The 19,826-nt window shown below is 40.4% G+C and overlaps 1 protein-coding gene across 1 annotated transcript; it reads left to right on the forward strand.

The window, feature by feature from the left end:
• Positions 1–12,598: 12,598 nt before the first annotated feature.
• LOC310898729 (uncharacterized protein) lies at positions 12,599–19,611 on the forward strand. The gene is made up of 2 exons (XM_083834122.1): positions 12,599–13,349; positions 17,715–19,611. The coding sequence occupies exon 2, from the start codon at positions 17,839–17,841 to the stop codon at positions 19,564–19,566; it is 1,728 nt and encodes a 575-aa protein (XP_083690248.1). The 5' UTR covers positions 12,599–13,349; positions 17,715–17,838; the 3' UTR covers positions 19,567–19,611.
• Positions 19,612–19,826: the final 215 nt, after the last annotated feature.

Raw genomic sequence — 19,826 nt, forward strand, 5'->3', positions numbered from 1 at the left:
CATATGTTTGTATCACCTTTGCAAATATCAAAAAGACAGCACAGAGGTAGAATCACTTTATAAGTCTCTTGTTTAGTAAAGAAAAAGGACCACACTTAAATCAAATATTTCAATAGGAGATTCACATTAGTGCTCATTGCTAAGTCCATTACATCAAGCAAAATAGAAGTAGTCTTTACTAGCTGTATCATACGTGAATCTAGGTTCCCAATAGGCACACTTTTGGGGGCAAATCAATGGTAAAGGTATTTGGATAGATTATTTTATTTTCAGAATACACTAGTGACTTTACAAGGATAGAATTTTCCCAGGAGTTTGGAATGTATGAGTCTATTCTAATTGGAAACATAAAAGATAAAATAGAGAGAAGAGAAGGATTATACTTGCAAAATAAGAAGGATCTGTTTGTGTAGGAATCCAGTTTTTGGCCATTGTTAGCAAATGTCATTTTCTTCTTGTAGACATACAAGAACTTGTTCAGAAATACTAAACTTTCCATAGTGCTGGAAATGGTCAAATATTTTAGAAATTGTTTTGATTTAATTTATTTGGCTCATATCTACTGAAAGCAACGCAATATTGAGAATGTATCCTCCCCCTACTCATGAACGCAATTGGTGTTCGAGCCAAAAGAGAAAAACTGAATATTCTCTGTGCATTTAGGCAAAATTATAAGCACTGAAATTACTATGGGAGAATATGTTGCAGTAGAGATATAAGAAATCTTTACAAGTAGTCCAGCCTGAGCCTGCATGAAGTTGGTCTCGGTAGACTTTCCTCTGTGACCAAGCTGCAAGAAGACATTTTAGGCTGGCAGCACTCTGAATTGAAAAGTTTTCTTCAAGGCAGAGTTTTCTCTTTCTTTTCAGGGAAACTTACTCTGAGAATAGCAAATGGAGTGAGTACTAAGGTTTGGTGAATACATCTTGAAGGGCTTTTTCCTCCGCTGATATATAAAAGATTTTGTCCCATTTAGACTGAATATAAAGGACAATTTCCTGAACAGAGAAAGGGTTGTGGAATTTTGACAGACATTTAGTAGAAGCTATTATATTGGATGGAAGTGCTGTTGTGAAAGTTAGATGCAAGTGCCTGGATTAAGAATAATTTTGTTGAAAGCAAGCCCAGTCTAACACAACTTGGCATATATAAGGACCTCTATAAGATTCCCCTGTGGAATAAGACTTTCCATCTTGTTAGCTAAAGACCTGGCCGTTGGGTGAAGATATGATTACCCTATCCCACTCTTAAATTTCAGGGTATCAGGTGAGGGATCCTGAGCACTGCTGAGACTTTGTTTCTGTGTCCAGCTCTGGGCTCCCCAGCATGAGTGACATGGACATAGGTGGAGCAAATCCAGCACAGGGCCATAAAGATGATTAAGTCTTGGAGCATCTATTATACAAGGAGAAGCTGAGAGGGCTGGGCTTCTTCTGCCTCCAGAAGAAAAGGCTCAGGGGGATCTTACTGGCATGTATAAGTACTTGATGATGGGAGTTACACAGTTCTCAGTGGTGCCCAGAGAACAGAAAAGAGGCAATGGGCACAAACTGAAATACAAGAATGAGGTGATCTGCAGGGTTCCCCACCAACCTCAATGCTTCTGTCATTCTGTGATTCTGTGTCCCACTAATGGTGTAGCTATTGAATGTCCAATTCAAGCTTTTAAGCAACAAATGTCCAAGCACTAGAAGTCAAAAATGGAGTCAAAAAGGAGTAAGCACTGGCAAATAAATGGCCAAAGGGGTGGGAAGCAGGGGAGCTCTTTCATCTCAGGCTCCAAGACTTTTGGCAAACAGATTAAATCTCATGTTTAGCTCAAGATGCCATCTGCTGGTGCATGCATCACAGCCCTAACCTGTGCCTATGAGTGGAATATAGCAAAAGCAGAAATTTACATGTGATTCAGTCAGTAACAAAGGAAAGCAAAAAATAAAATTCTCTCTCCCAGTCCCTCAAAGAGCTTTTAATGAAAATGTTCACACCAGGTGTAGGCCTTGCTTAGACACGTCCTGTGGCCCACGCTGTGCACAATAATAATAGAAGCCACGTAAAAACACACCATATTCCAGTTTTTGTTAGGTGGTCCAGGTTCACTAAAATCAATAAGGATGTAACTAAAGCATTATCACAGTTCTTGTAGCAAGTAGGGACCACATGTTGCACCATGGTATGAACATGAAAGGTATAGAAGAATTTAGGAGCTTACTTTTAACTTGTAGGCACAAGCAATGAAGCCATGAGATTTTCATCAGCTCGTCTGTTTGACTTGTGCCATGCACATCATTTGCTTATTTTGGGAACAGTTTATTTCTTTGTCTGATCTACTGTAAATGTTAATGCATGTAAATGCTAATCAAGATTCTTGCTCTGGTTTCCCACCTCACCTAATTGTGTTGCATTAGAGCTCGTTTGAAAGTTTGCATTCAGAAACACAAATGGGATCATATCACATTTCCCTTGTCTCAGCATGGTGGCAGCTGTGCTACAGAGAAAGAATAGAAACTAACAGTAACAGGGCCAATATCTCAGTGAATCCAAATCCCCTTTTTACGTAAATAAGTGTCCTGCACAGCTACTTGGAAATTGTCGCAGACCTCACTCCAAAGTGCTTAATAAAAAATTCTATTACTTTTCAGCAAACAATAAGGGATTTGCAATGACCGCGGTGTTTAGGGGAATGTGGGGTATGCAGGAGTCTGATTATTGAAATATAGTTTATTACAAATACCATCACCAGACTTGGGCAGGGAGAAATACGAATTTCCTCCTGCTGCTACAATTTGGCTTGGCTGGTATTGAAAGCTAAGGAGTGGCCCCACTAACTACTGAGTGGTCCTCAGTGCAATATTTGGATTTGATACAAGTAGGCATTCCTGAAACACAAGAAAACAAAAATATAAAATTTACTATTTAGGTAAGTGTCTCACAGTTTTAGTGTGTGACCACTTCTGTCTGTGCTATTTCAGCAGATACTAGGGCTGACACTCTAGTACAGACTTATTCATATACAATTTTTTTTTTCACTGCCTCAAGTCTGTATCCCCAGGAGCTTTACTTGGACATAGTTTTTAACCTTTTCTAAAAAGAAAAGAAAAATAAAAAGCCTCTTCAAAGAAATAAAATGCTTCTTTCATCTTTAAGTTTTTCTCAAGCTTTTCAGTGCACTAATGTGATTGCAAAGAAATACCTATTAAAACTACCTAAATATTTGGCTCTTCTCTGCATATAATATGTATAACATTTAATTGATAAAAATTATCACGAATACTGCTGGTCAGAAATTGTTTAAGATAAGAAAGCTTAATAAAAGCTGAAACATTTGCAGAAAATCCATAGTGAAAATCTTCTAGTTTCCCAGGTGAAAATGCCCTGAGTTTCTGACCTCCCTCTTGTGGGAGGTCTAATGGGGAGCTCAGCTTTCCAGGACTGAAGGCTTGACAATAGATCCTGCTACATGGAAGAGAGACAGTAACTCCAGCTTTCCTGAGGCTGAGGCAGGAGCGCTGTCTCCAAACCCTCAGCATAACTCTCTCTCCAAAACTCCTGTTGCCCAGGCTTGCTTAGTTAGACTTGCCAGAGCTGAAGACAAGACAACTATCACTTACATGGACTTGGAATCCCTGTTCAGTTTTTGTTATTTTAAACAACCTGCTCTGTGTTTTTCTTTGTTCCACGGAGAATTTCAAATATCCATTTTTTAGTTTCTGAGCAGAATCTCTAAATGATGAGTAGTTCATGCTTTCCCATGACAGACGTGGAAATAAGAGCTCAGATGTATTAAGAAATATACCCTGAAAGACTGCTGCTAAAATACATGGGATTTTGGAGCCTAAACATCACTTCAAATTTGGACCTCACATATGATAATTCCATCTTCACTGTTTTTCCCAAAATATTTCTCTGGCTACCAAGAGGCAAATTTGCCATTTTACGTGTTCTAATGTTACTCAGTGAGATTGTCTCTAACACATTCCAAGACAAAATCTATTAGGCTATTGGTAATTTTATTAATGATGGAACTGAGGAATGAGAAAGTACCAGGAGTTCCAGATGCGGGGTTTACCCTTTTTTCTTCTACTGCTCCTCCATTGACAAACACTCTTTGTCTTCATTTGTAATTCTGTGTTATAACACACTGAGGTTATTTTACAATTTTCTTTACATCCTGGACTATTGGCAGAAAAGAAGCCTCAAGAAGGGGACAGCATCACAGAATCACAGAATCACTAAGGTTGGAAAAGATCTCCAGGATCATCTGGTCCAACCATCACCCTAGTACCAATGTCACCCACCAAACCATGTCCCTAAGCACCACATCCAACCTGTCCTTAAACACTCCCAGGGACGATGACTCCAACACTTCCCTGGGCAACCCATTCCAATGCCTGACAACTCTTTCTGAGAAGTCTTCTCACTTCAATTCTCCACTAAGACAAAGATCAAATGAGACTTCTTAGTCAGGTATGATGCTCATGAAACTTTCCAACAAGCCAATTTGAACCCGTTCTTGTGTTATGCAGAGGTTCCTGGCATGCCAAACTGATTTGGCTTTAAATGAAGCAAACTGTCTGTGAATCAATTTGTGGGGAAGAACAAAACAACAACAACAACAACAAAATGCACTAGGTATTTCCACTGATCTCTATTAGATCCAAAGAAAAAGGATGAGCAGAAACAAATCCATGCTGAAAAGAGGAACTGAAAGGGAGCTGTTCTGCAGGAAGGTGAAGGTGTAATAACCCCAATATGATAATTGCCATAGTCCTGTTGATTAGCTGTAATTTACAAATTCAGAGATTAAGGAGACCTACACTGTTAAATAGCCTCAATCTTTGCTATAAATCAGCCTCCCTGTTTACTATAAACATAACCTGACTGGGGAATCAGCGATGACAATGATGAAAGAATTACTTCTGCTCCCCTGAGAAGCTTGGCAGCTTTCCTATTGCTAATGCTTTCTCTTTGCATCTCCTAACAGTTCAAGCCTATTTACTGCAATCTTCATTGTGGGTCCTGAATACTTTCTGTCTTTAGTCTCTTTGTAAGCCTGACATTGAGTAATAGCTTTCTGAAAATGCCTTGAAGTCCATTTTAAATGTGACAAAATGGTCTGTAACAGAATAGGTAGATGTACAAACCCCACGGGATTTATATAAAAACCCCTGAAGAAGGGATGGAAACTAATTGCTGTCTATATTCATCTACTGTGTTAAACATTTTTCATGGAGACAATACCAATGTATTTTTTACTATGGAGCTGCAGCTTTTCTCACAAGAATGTCAATCAATTAAAGGTGAAGATGTTACTCAGATAAAGAAAAAGTCCAGAAAAGAATGTCCCATATGGGAACACTTTCAGGTACACTACTATTTTCCAGGACATTTCAGAACTTCATGGAAGATCCTGCCATGTGTAGATGATCTTTACAGACCCAGACACTGAATGAGAGGTGTAATGAAGTCTCTGGGAAAGATGGTAAACAACTAAAAAGATCAAAGAAAATATCTCTCATGATAGCAAATACTTTTGTCTACATAAATCTAACTATAATTTGTATGCTAAATTATACTTGGAATTTTCTCCCACAGTTATAAGTGCCTAGAGTTGGTAGCCGTCAGTACAAGATGAAAGAATAGTCTCTTAAATAACTCTTTTTACAGTAACCAGCTTCCTAGGACCAGCTAGAAACAACTGAGAAAAAAAAATGCTTTTAGGATGAAAAACTTATCATACAAACAATTGCCAAAAATGTTACGTTTAGATGACTATCTTTTTCTTTCTCCTTTAGAATAGAGCCAAAACTGAAAATCTTCATTGAGACACATTTTATGTTTTGTTTTGCTCATTATACAGAATCTGTGCATGCTGTCCAGATGCTTTGTCCAGGACTGAACAGGGATAAGGATGCCATGGCAGTTCTTGCCACGGGTAAGTGTATTGCCAGCATGTTATGACAATGGAGCTGAGCATGCAATGAAGAAACAGTGACTTGGACAAACTTTCATAATGAAATATATCAGGATCCTGAATAAGTCACTCATTGTAGCAGTTGGGATGATATTAGTGATGGAAACTATGGTGACACTCAGACGACCATAGTGGAAAAAGGTTTCATGAGTTGTAAAATAATGTAACAAACAGTGACCAGTAAGAGAACTACCCATCACTATATGCTCTGTCAGTATCACTCTTGAAGCTGCCTGCATGGGATTTGTTCAGTTACTTTCCACCACACTGGCTTTCCTATGACTCTTGATGGTTTTGGTCACCCACAAACCACCATGCATTGCGCATCAGATACAAACTCCCATCCATTGGGAGTGTGGTCACTACCTGCAGCAGGTATGGGCCCATCACCAAATATTGTTTTCTTGACCTGCGCAATAAAAAAAGATGTGAATATGGACCAGTCTCCCTACCATAGTGAGTAATGACTCATAGATGTTTTTGTAAAGGAAACAAGTACAGAAAGAAAATCAACCTGACACCCTTCACTCAAACAAATCCTTTATTGCAACCAGGCACATGCATACTCTCTATTTTTCAGACTAAAGACTGCAGGGTGTAGCCTGAGATGCTCAGATTTTTTTCATAACTGTTCTGCTTTATATTTCATTCAGCTTAACTCTATTATTTTTACAGTCTACCAAATACATTGCAGGGGTATAACAACCCTTTTCAATGTCTTCTGTTTATCCTTGAGGCAGTTCCCTCCTGCCTGTTTCTAAACTGCTTTGAGTAATGTGGTTATTCAAAAAATAAATAAGTTTCTCTGAAATGCATCCAAATGTGATCCTCCCTGAAATGTTATTTAAATTCTATACTACATCTTTGGCTCAGAGGTTTGGGGATTTTTTTTTTTTAATTCCTGTCTTTCTAGTCTTTTGGTCATGGCTGAACTTTCCAGGAATAAAACTTTCAAGAGTGTTGTACATGATACCATGAAATTCTGCAACAGAAATGACACAAACTTTTATCCACCTGCTGGAGTTAGATTATTTCAAGAAATATATTCTGCTCAAAGTACCAGTCATGTTCCTCTGCTGTATGCAGCTCTGAAGCAGTCAAGGCTTTCATTGCTTTGCATTTGAGTCCTATGCTGTTTCTCTGTATGCTGTACTACCAGCAGTGAGAACCTGTCAGCCTGAATTACTTTAATTCTGAGTCATTATAAAGAAGAGGCGAGAAGAAAGTCTTGTTAGGAAATAGCATTTTTTACTTTTCCCCATAACCACCTTTATTATATGTTGAGAAAAAAAATATCTATGAAGGCATTTGCTTTCAGAGATACTCTGAAATTGGCTGAAAAATAAAAAAGGCATGAAAATCAGAACAACTTCATAGCTTCCCAGCTGCATCCACTGAATTTCATGATCAAAACATCGCTAATTTCAACCACAGAAATAAAATAAATTAATAAGTAAATTCAGGCACAGCTCATTGTGTGATTCAGCTGAAACGTAGCAGTTCCCAGGAAAACAAAATTTCAGTTAGCTGACTGCCCTCTTTTGATTCTTCTCCTACAGCCACACATTTTTCTGTGACCACAGTTGCTGTACTCCACAGACCCAACACCCTTCTCCACAAGCCTTTTTAGTAAGTTAAACTTCCACAATCCTAAGTTTCTAACGGTTTTGTTCACAGAGCTGAAATGCCCAGGGCAACAGGATCTTGCACTGACCACACAGTTTAGACAAACCTGCTGGGCAAATGGGCATCACCAGAAGGACTGAGGTTAGAAGAAAGGGTCTGCTACTCAGCAGTGTATTGCAAATACAGTTATGGCCTTGGCTTGGGAAGGAAAAGCATGACATGCAGCAAAATAATTCACAAGAGGCAAAAAATTGGAACACAGGTGGCTCCCCTTGCCCCTCAGGCAGAACTTCTGTGCCAGGCGGGTACCAGAGCACTGGCACAGGCTGCCCAGACCCTGGGGGACTCCTCCTTGGAGAGCTTCAACAGCCGCCTGGACGTGGGGCTGGGCACCCTGCTTGAGCTGGGGCTTGAACCAGGTGGCCTCCAGAGGTGCCTTCCTTCCAACTTCAACCAGTCTGTTATTCCAGGATGAGAGGACAGAAACCTATGCAAGAGAAGTGAATGGTGTTTTAGGTGACTTAACTCAGTAGCTCCTCTATTTTACACTTCTGTGTATACAGCAACTGAAACTATTTAACAATGAAGGGTCTGTGAATTAATTTCCAACATCTTTTTAAAAATAATTAAGCTGAAATTGGAGAAAGCATGCAGAGATGTCAGGATGAGATTCCAAGTGCTGTATCATAGAGCCACAGCTGCTGAGAAAGTTGATTTTACGTGCTAGAGGACGGAAGCTGGTGATAACGAAGATGGTGTCCACTGGCAGTTTGCCTTTCTTTCTAGCGGTAGTTACACAGGAGGCCTTTTGCACTGTAGGATAATATCTGACAGAAAAGTGTGGTTACTGATGGAGAAAATGGTATGTGTCCAACCAGAAAGGATTTATCCATCTGTTGTCAACTGCTAATAAATATCTGATTATAATGGATATGGCCTAAAACTATTTTAAATTTTCAATTAAACATTCCACTGCACAAGATCTTCTTGGGACTTCTCCTCAACCTTTTATTTTTTTTAATGTAGAAAGACACTTCTTGTAAAATATCTTTTAATTTGTTAATTCCTAAAAGAAAAGGAAAAAAAAAAAGACATTCTGACTATGGGATAATCAGCTGTAATCCAATTACAATCAACTTTTAATAACCCTTTATGAAAAGAAATTTTTAAGAAAGTAATAGAGGAAAAGCTGTGAGGTTAATGAGAAGGTCAACATGAAATTTCACATTGAACTGCTGCTCCAGTGTTTAGAGAAGAATGAGCAGTGAACTTATATTGCTTTTGGCCCAGAGAGTTAGACTTATCACAGAATGGGAATGATCCCAGATAACACAGCAAGATTTTTAATAGAGTTCTGTGCATGGCTGGGTCAGGGCTCTGAGAACTTAGTCATTTCTGTATGATTAATAAGCACCAATTTAATGGCCAGAAGGGACCAACAGATCAATCAGTCTGACTTCTTGCAAAATAAAGCTCATGAGATTTGATCCACTTGTCCTGCATCACTTCCAGAAACACATCTAGTCTTAATCTGCAGATAGCCAAAGATGGAAAATCTGCTGCCTCCTCTGGGAGTTTGTCTCACTGTTAAAAATGTATGTCCTGCTGGCAATTTGAATACCTCTAGTTTTATTTTTTCCAGCTGTTGGTTCTGGCTAATCTTTTTCCTCCTGAGTTAAAGGACTCTTGTATTTGGGGGTTTCTCCTCACCAAGCTAATCAATACTGATAAGTTTTCTTATAAAACTTATAAGTTCTTATAAAAAAAAAATATAAATTTTCTTTCTCAGGTTTCTGTCCTGTTTTAGCTGGGATAGACTTAATTTTCTTCAGACTAACTGGTATGGTTCTGTGTTTTGAATATAGGATGAAAATAATGCTGATAACACCAATGTTTTAGTTGTTACTGAGAGTGCTTACGCTGAGTAAAGGACTTTTGGCTTCTCATGCTGCCCTACCAACAAGGAGCCTGGGGGTGCACAAGAAGAAGGGAGGGGACAGAGCCAGGCCAGCAGACCCAGACTGGCCAAAGGGATATCCCATACCATGTGGCATCTTTCTCAGCAATAAAACTCGGTGGAAAAGGAAGAGTTGGCCCGGGCTGGGGGCTGCTGTTGGCTGGGGACTAGCTTGGCATTGGTCAGTGGGTGGTGACAAATTTAATCACGTTATTATAATTATAATAATAATAATTATAATTATTATTATTATTATTATCATTGTTGTTGTTGCTGCTGCTGCTGCTGCTGCTGCTGCTGGTTGCTTCCCTTTCCTATTAAGCTGTCCTTATCTGAAACCATGATTTCTCACACATTTACTTTTTTTTTTTTTTTTTATTCTATCCCCCATCACACTGCAGGGGAGTGAGTAACCAGCTGTGTGGTGCTGAGCTACCTGCTGGGTTAAGCCACACAAATTCTTTTTGACAAGAATCTACAGTATAAGGTTTTTCTCTCAGCCCTCAGATGTTTCTTGTAGCTCATTTCTGTATTTCTCCAACATTGTCCCAGGCAATGATCATAGAATCACAGAATCATAGAATGGTTTAGGTTGCAGGGAACTTAAATATCATCTAATTCTAACCCCTCTGCCATGGGCAGGGACACCTCCCTCCAGACCAGGTTGCTCAAAGCCCCATCCGACCTGGCCTTAAACAGTTCCAGGGATGGGGCATCCACAATGATGTATAATGTGGAAACCTGACCAGAAATATCCCAAACATATGCATCTAGACATATGCATACTCAGTGTTATAATGAATGTAGCATTACATATCTGAAAATCTTTTATCCTTCTGCCTTCGTGTGGCTAAGTGCTATACATCTGGCTTTCCAATGCTTAATAAAATTAAATAAACTACTGCATTATTTCAACTCAACTAGCAATTTAGAGATGTAATGGTATGCATTTACTCATTTGCATTGCACTTGTGACGTGGTACCAGACAATTATCCTAATGAATATCAATTTTGATTTAGACCTCTGCCTGCCACCTTGGCTGTTCAACTTGAATTTACTGATCGTATTAGCTTCCTCACAGATAAGAGGCTGTTTAACAGAGGCTGTACTTTCTCATTTACAGGTGACTTCTGACACTGCAATCACAGTTTTCATTGTAAGAGGCAAACTGTAGCTCACAGTGACGCTGATGGTGAACTGAATTTTGCTACCTTTTGTGCATGCTTGCACCAGATTTTAAATACTTCCCAGATCTGAATGTAATTGATAGACAAATCCTATGTGTCCCACAAAACCTCCTTCTTGACTTGTTCTGATCTTCCAGAAATGGTCTCAGCTTCCAAAAGAACACATTATTCTCACTATTGCTTTGTCATGGTCTGGGTGACAATTATGGGTAACATTTTATACAAATGTGTTTGGTCTGCCTGTATTTTGTGAAAATTAGGCAATCGGAATCCATTTCTTTCCCCTCTGCAATTTTCTCACAGGGTTCATCAAAGCCCATTGTCTCCTCACTAAAGAGGACCCTTTTCTTTTAAGCTCTGTGAGTGCGTGCCAAAAAGGTGATAGACAGGGAAGGATCAAAAAGAGTAATAGTCACAGGCTTGGTAACTGTTTGTAGGGAAGAGTGAACAGGAGTTTCATAGTATGAGAGAGACAAATTATCCATACAAAACCATTCTGGAGACTTAAAGTCAAGGTGAAGTTATTGAAATGGGCAGCTGGTTACCTCATCCCAGCCGACTGTTTTCTTAAGGTTCTTGTTTTTTATTTTTGTCCTAATTTAGACATCCACCTCTAAAGTTCCAAAATCTAAGATTGTCTTACCATCCTTAAAGTCGACAAAAAGAGGTAAACAATTTCAAGGTAACTCATGTTAAGTCAGGTATCTAAGGTGAGTTACTTTTTAACATGAATATTTCCCTCCAATAAATAGAAAGGGATCTGGGATAACTAACCTGGACTTACATGACACATTTTTGTGTGCATAAGTTAGGGAAGAGGAATCTGATCTTCTGCTTCCCATGCTGTTTCAAATTTATTTTTGGATATATGTTAGCAAATAAAGACTGGATTTGGATCACTGTATCTCAGCACCCATAAGATCCACAGGAGCTTGCTACACATTGTGAGCATCTCCATTGTACTTCCAGTTCCTGTCTGTGGTCAGTGGTCTCCTGATTCTGGTCAAGAGCAATTTATAATTGCAGAAAATTTAGAAATCTGTAGAAAATCAACAAATCATTGAACAAAGTTTCCACTGCATCTTTCTCAAACCCAAGGATTCATGGGTTTTACCCCACTAATGACAGAATGTAGATCAGACCTATGAATCATATTCTTACCTGGTCATTCTGTAGAAAAGATTGAACACAGTCATTTTATGAAGTCTTTCATCTGTAGGTTGTTGGTTGGTCTTGACAACTGGGCATCTTGTCTGGAAGATTTAGAGAAGAGATTCATGCCCCTTTCTTCATATTACCACTGGATGAATGCATAAATAGCCTATAGGAGTGGCAAGCTATCTCATTTCTAATGGAAAAATCTGTCTGATATTCCTGATTCTTAATTATCTAACCACAGGCTTTCTGGGGGTGTTCCAGCCTTTATCATTACTATGTCCCAAACTGTTTGTCCTTATCAGGTTAGGTTACAGTGATTTAAATGAGGAAGTCATGATCTCACATAGCAGTTATAAAGCAAACTGAATGTTGCAGAGGGATTACAATCAACTGAGCATCTAAAAAATAAAACGGAAGCTGCAATCTGTCAGAACAACAAACCTCAAAATGTCATTTCATGTATGTGTGATGGTGATATCATGTCCATGTGTTCAGATGATCTAAGAAAGTTGCCCTTGGCTCTCCATGGGTAGCAGAGATGTATAAGCATTTCTACACAATGATTTATCCCTTCCTAAAATAAGTGAAATAAATCATTTTCTGATGCTTGTCTGTTTTGATAGCTACAAGGGGAACCTTGATAAATAGGTTACAGAAGGCAGATGACTTGGTCGACAAGTAAAATGTAAGATGAACCTTGTAAGAAATGGTCCAGCAATTCGTGCCACTAAGGGGTTTTGAAGGGTTAACATTGAGGCCTGGGTTTAGGCGCGAAAAGAACAAGGGATTTCTTCGGAGAAAAACTACTGACTTTGCACGGATGTGCAGTAACTTCTGATAGCCGGCCAAGAGACCACCAGATAAGGAGGAAGAATGAGAGCCTTCCTGTCTTCCTGTCTCCCTGGACCACCAGATAAGGAGGAAGAATGAGGGCCTTCCTGTCTCCCTGTTCGAGCAGCCCCTGAGAAAGTAACAGAGACTGATAAGCAGGCGACATCGGATTCGGGAAACCAATTATAATAACCTTGCCTCTTTTAGAAGTAGTAATAAATATGTATTAGCCTAGGAGTATAAAAAAGTAGATGCCTTACGTAACGGGTGTGCGTCCTGGTGGAGCAGAGACTCCCGGCGCACCCAGCGCTGTTTGCTTGCCTCTATTCATTTAATAAATTGTAAACTTTGATTGTAATCCTATTTGGGACTCAGTCATTTATAACAATTGGGGGCTCGTCCGGGATGGTCTTGGTTCCTGAATTCTGACTTGATCTAGGAGGGGCGCCCCCACCATTTGGTGGCTCCTGTTCGAGTCAGGTCGGGGCTAACACCATCCTGAACCTGAATAAGGGCAAGCAAAGATTTAGATTTTTTTATGAGCTCCCTTTGCCGGCTGCAGCACTATATTTTGCCCGTAATTCTGCGCGCGAAGATCCGAACGAAGACGACGGAGTCGTAAGTATTTAATGTGTATACCGTTCGGTTGGGTGGGTTTCGGTTGCCTGTGTGTGTGAGAGTGTGACTGAGACGGAACGTAGTTCCGAAGCGATTGTGGAGGTCTTCTAACCGCGGTTCCAATCTCCCGCGAGGGACTTGGCCGGTGAAGGACCGAAGCGATTCCTATAGGATTCGTGGGTGGGTGATAGGTCCTAAACCCCCTGCAAGACACTCTCACTAAGGCAACCAAGGGCTGTAGGAATTGCCACAGTAAAATTCCTAGATGGGTCAGACAAAATTGAAGACCCGGGACCAGAGAAAAGGGAGCAAATTACCAGACATACCACCAGAAAGTCCATTAGGGATAATGATTAGAAATTGGAACGATAGGGGCCCCAGAAAAGGAAAAAGCAAAGTAAAAATGATTCAGTATTGTATGATAGAATGGCCAAAGGAGCCTTTAAGACCACATGTCTTTTGGCCTATTTTCGGATCTTTTGAAGACTGGGTTTGCCAGGCTTTAAATCTACATGTTAACTCAAAGGAACCTTTTAGCCAGGAGGAAAGTGATTATGCAGGATTATGGATCAGGATCTCACGTCCTTTTCCAGCCTCAATATTTACACTAAAAGCAGACGAGAAGTTTGACGAAGAAGAGAACAAAAAAAAAAATAAAAAAATAAAAAAAAAGGAAAAAGAAAAAGATGATGAATGGGAGTCATTGGATAACCTACCACCTCTATATCCTAACAATCCACCCCCGGTGGTGCATCTTGTAATCCTGTTTTGTTCTTAAATGTTTTGACTGTGTCAAGGAGGAAGGTGGGAGCATTATCTAAGTAACAGTTTAAAAGTTTGGGTATATTCGCGGTGGTGTTCGGTCAGTTTCCCAAGTATCGGGGGAGAGGGGCTGACTGATTATCAAAGTGGTAGAACGGAGAGTCACTTCTTTGGTGGTTCGGGCCTGAGCCCTAGGAATTTGGTAAGAAGGGGGAGAGCGAATTTATTTAGGCCTCAATACCTTTTTAAACCCCCATCTTGACGGATACACAGGAGTGATTCCTTGTTTTGTGTAGGCTTACTAACAAAGTGCATGAGAAAAATTAGCATTTGGCTTGAAATTCGGTCTTATTGAAATGTAAATTTTGTGGAAAAGGTGTTATTGTTTGTCTAGAAGACAGAAGGCCGAGTGCTTCAGGTGTTTTTCCGAAGTCCTGCGGATTTATGATTGGAATGGGGCTCATTAATAATCTGAAATAGTAAAGTTTGTATGTGGAAAGAAGAGTTTAATCCCAGAGAATTGGGACATTTGGGAAGAAGATTAGGAAAAGATAGTAAAAACCTGCAATAAAAAGGTTTGCGTGGAAATTGAAACAAGGGACAGTAACTAATATAAATAAATAAAAGGGAATGGGAAATCAAGGAAAAGGAGAAAATCCAAAAAAAAAAAAAAAGACGTCCTAAAAAAGAAAAAGCCTCCTTGGGTGCATATTGGCACATTGGAAGGATATTGTTAGAAATGGGGGCACAGAAAGCAAGAGGACTTTCACTAAGTATTGCAATCAATGGTGGCCACTATATAAACTAAATGGCCACTTTATGGATCAATCGACTATAACAGTGTCTTGCAATTAATGTTTTTGAGGAGAGAAGGAAAATAGGATGAAATGTTGTATAGTGATATGTTGTTTCAGCATGTTGGAGGGAAAAGGTTTGGAATTAAGTTGGCCCCTGACTGAGCATTTGGTGTTGGCATTAGAAAAGTACGGGCTGGAGAAAGATAAAGGAAGTGTTAAAAGGGTTGTTGAAGGTGTTAAAGGTTGTGTGGCATGTAGTATTTAACAGAGCTGTTTGAAGTTGAATGAGCAGGGGAAGAGGATGTAGGAATGTTAATAGTTCCGTCTCAACCCGAGGCTGAGATCTCTAAATCGCGGGTGTGAGCCCTCTGGGGCAGGGGGACCGTGATGGGTCCGAGAGAGTTGTCGTGGAAACAGAAAAGCAGCTAACTCTTGAAACAACCTGAGTTCCTGTGTGAGCTCAGATTGCCAATGGGACCGCTCAGGGAACTGTCAACGATTGCATTCCCCTGACCGACCCCCTCACTGAGACCCTAATCACCCCGGAAATTATGTAAATACCAAAATCTGGTTAAAATGGGAAATGAGAATCTGTTCCAACAAGGTCCAAAAGAAACCCCTATGGAATTTTTGAATTTTTGGACCAACTTTGAAATGCAATGAGAAAAAAAAATGGACCTGGCTTAAAAACAAACAAACAAACAAACAAACAAACAGAGGCAACTGGCTAGCCTCTTTCCAGGGCAATCGGCCCCTGATATCAGAAAGAAATTGTCTTAGGCTGCAGGACAAACTTACAACAGTCAGGAATAACGGGGACCTGGGGCATCTACCCTAGCAGGTCCACTAGTTGAAATAAAGCTAGGAAACGAAGACAGAGGCTTGAATTTTTTGTTGGTTATGGGAGCTTCTTTCTCTGTGTTAGTCAGTAAATGTAATAGGAGCAACATATTCAGTGTTAAATAGTTTAAAAGGACGATTAGGAACTAAGACAACTACAATAATTGGAGCCACAGGGAAGGAGGAGGAACGGCCATTCTTACGACCCCTTGATTTGCGTTTTGGGGGTAAGGAACTAACCCATGAATTTTAGTATGTACCAGAATGCCCGATGCCACTCTTGGGACGGGATCTATTAGCCAAATTAGATGCAACAATAACCTTTGAGGATGGAGAATTAATAATGAAGGTACCTGAGTCCAAAGTAGGACAAATTCTACTCAAAGTAGGACAAAGATAAACCCTTTGTTAATATTCCAAGAGAAGTAGAAAATGCAGTTATACCAGCAGTATGGGAAACAGATGTACCAGGGAAGTCGAAACTGGCACAACCGGTAAAGGTGGAATTAAAGAAAGGAGCCAAACCTGTTTGAATCAAAAAATATCCACTTAAGATAGAAGCTAGGCAGGGGATAGTGAAAATTATTGACAAATTTCTCAAATATCAGATTCTGGAAGAATGTAAATCGGAATACAATACTCCAATTTTTCCAGTAAAGAAGCCAAATGGCGAGTATAGATTTGTACAAGATCTTAGAGGAATAAATGAAATAACAAAGGACATTCACCCAGTAGTAGCTAATCCTTACACATTGTTAACATCTGTGAAAGGGAAATATAAATGGTTTACCGTGATAAATTTAAAGGATGCCTTCTTTTGCATACCTCTTGATAAAGATAGTAGAAAATTATTTGCCTTCGAATGGGAAAACATATTGAAGTTTTTGGACCACATATGGTAACAACCATTTTAGAACAAAAGGGGGGCCACTGGTTATCACCCAGCCGGATGATGAAATATCAGGCAATACTAACTGAACAAGATGACATAACCTTGAAAACGACTAACCTGTTATATCCAGCAGTATTTCTAGGAACCGTTCCAGAAGAAGGACCGTTGGAACACAATTGTGTGGAAATAATCGAACATAAGCCAGCCACAAAGATTTGAAGGATGTACCCCTTGAAAGGTATTCAGTGGGAATACCACACTCCGTGGCACCCACAAAGCTCAGGGAAAGTAGAAAGGATGAATCAAACAATAAAACAACAATTGGCTAAGTTAATGATCGAGACACAGCTGCCCTGGACGAAATGCTTACCATTGGCGCTTTTAAACATAAGAACTAAACCACACAATGAGACTGGATTATCATCATATGAAATGTTATATGGTATGCCTTATTCTCAAGGGATGCCCCTAGGGAACAATGTAGTTGAGGATCATAGTATCCAGAAATACATAATTACCATTGGAAGGAGATTACAGGAGCTAAGAGAAATTGGGATGATGACTCAGACACCACCTTTAGGATTTGCTATTCATAAAATACAACCAGGAGACAAGGTCTTAATAAAAACCTGGAGAGAAGAATCATTGAACCCCCGATGGGAGGGACCGTACCTTGTTTTACTTACTACTGAAACAGCTGTGAGAACGGCAGAAAGGGGTTGGACCCACGCATCCAGAATAAAAGGACCAATAACTACCGAAGCCTGGAGGGTTGAGTCCACTCCTGGGGAACTGAAACTGAGATTAAAGAGGAACTGATATCCCAGCAATAAGGTTCTGCATGAATTAAGGGCACTGGATAAAGAGGACAAGTCTGAAGGGAGGAAAGGGAGAAGGCAAGACCGGGGTAGGACCCTCCACTGCGGTGTGTATGGTCTACCGAGGGAGGCAACCCCTATGGGTATTGACTGCCGAGTGAGAGGGCCTCGACCGGACTTCTCCCGCGCTAAGATCAGGTTGTCCTGAGAAAAGTAACATGAGAATCTCTTAAACCCATAATGAAATTGTGATTAGTTTTTCCAGGAGCTGGATCACCCCGAAGGGCTGAATGGTAACACAAGCTCTGAAAGCGGGCCCAACCTCATGATTGAAGGCGTTTCCCACACTCTCAAGATTGGACGACGAAAAAGGATAAGAAATGCTATACTTTCTGGTATTGTTTCTACAGGGGCAATTGGGCCATGGGCAAGAATGGAAGAATAACTTTTTCACTTTGGGGGAGGAAGTGGCTAGGGCCTTTAACCTTAGTAACTGCTGGATTTGTGGAGGACCGGGGGGAACTGAAAGTTGGCCCTGGGTAGCAGGCCCAGTTGAACCCAAGTGGTGGGTCAGTAATCTGAGCGAAGTTCATAATGGGAAGCAATTTTGGAAAGAGGAAGGAGGCCCATGGCAGTTACACTCGTCAGCTCGGGGTGTATACTGCTTGAACAGAACAGGAACAGTGGCGGTGGGAAAAAGCATTTGCAATTGGACTCTGTCACCTGGATATGATTGTATCGATCCTGGATGTAGTCCTATAAACTGTACAGCACGTAGTGGGAAATGGAACACCACACATGTTCAGCTGAGAAATGGGACTTGGCTGAAATGCTCATACAGAGAATTTTTTGGATCCGGATGTGAAACTGTGGCAAGAGCCCAAGCGGGGGGACAATTCGATAGTCGAATCTTAGACTGTCAACATGATAACACAACTAAGGAACAGCATGTGGTGCGGGTCTATCGCTGGAGATGGCAGAATGAAAATGGGAGGCGAGTGTTCTTTAAGCATTTCTGGTCAGCTTATAATATAACTGGCCACCAAGGAGAACTGAATTGTGACTGTAAGTGGAAACCCGATGCGGGAGCTTGGAAGTGCGCATATACGAGTACGAACGGGGCAGACATTGTAACAGGACCACTCGGTAACAAGGACACTCTGTATTATCACGCCCCAAGGGCTGAAAAGGGATGGAATGGTCCTTTTCCAAATGGGACATGGGCCCTAAAGGGACATTATTGGGTGTGTGGCAAACATGCTTACAAGAGGCTACCTGAAAATTGGTCGGGAGTATGCTATGTGGGGTACATAAGACCCTTGTTCTTTTTATTGTCACAAACACAAGGAGATCATTTAGGAATAAGATTATATGATGACCTGAACAGAGTGAAACGATCTATAGATACTTCCTTAACCGGGGGTAGTGCCCAAAAATGGGGAAAGGATGAATGGCCTCCTGAAAGAATCATACAGCATTATGGGCCAGCCACCTGGAACCCAAATGAGTTGATATCAGGAGCCCGAGAACCTATTTATAATTTGAACCGAATAATTAGGTTGCAAGCTATCCTCGAGGTTGTAACAAATCAAACAGCGACAGCCTTGGATCTTTTGGCTGACCAATCCACTCAAATGAGAAATGCTATATTCCAACATAGAATGGTCTTAGACTATTTACTAGCAGAAGAAGGGGGAGTATGTGGAAAACTGAACGATTCTAATTGTTGTCTACAGATTGATGATAATGGAAAAGTGGTCAAGCAGATAACAAAGGAAATTAGAAAGTTAGCCCACGTCCCAGTACAAACTTGGAAGGGTATGGATTGGGATTTCTTTTCATGGTTGCCTGGTGAACCATGGGTTAAAAGGATGCTGTTTTTATTTTTATGTGGTGTAATGACATTATTGTTTATACCTTGTATGATACCTTGCTTTACGTTGTTGATACGGCGAGTAATAAATAGCACCCAATTTGTGATGACTTCAGTGGAGAGAAAAGGTGACGTGTCGATAATAATGCTTAAGAAGTGGACACCCCGAGAACTGACTGATGAAATCCAATTGTTACTGACAAAGGTTGAAGGAGAGACACGAATTGATGATTAAAAAAAAAAAAAGGGAGGAATTGTAAGAAATGGTCCAGCAATTCGTGCCACTAAGGGGTTTTGAAGGGTTAACATTGAGGCCTGGGTTTAGGCGCGAAAAGAACAAGGGATTTCTTCGGAGAAAAACTACTGACTTTGCACGGATGTGCAGTAACTTCTGATAGCCGGCCAAGAGACCACCAGATAAGGAGGAAGAATGAGAGCCTTCCTGTCTTCCTGTCTCCCTGGACCACCAGATAAGGAGGAAGAATGAGGGCCTTC

This window comes from Anser anser (genome assembly GCF_964211835.1).
Source record: "Anser anser genome assembly, chromosome: 4".
In the NCBI taxonomy this organism is placed as follows: domain Eukaryota; kingdom Metazoa; phylum Chordata; class Aves; order Anseriformes; family Anatidae; genus Anser; species Anser anser.

Coding starts and splice junctions, on each gene's coding strand:
- LOC310898729 (XM_083834122.1), top strand. CDS start 17,839: ATGCTATACTTTCTGGTATTGTTTCTACAGGGGCAATTGGGCCATGGG.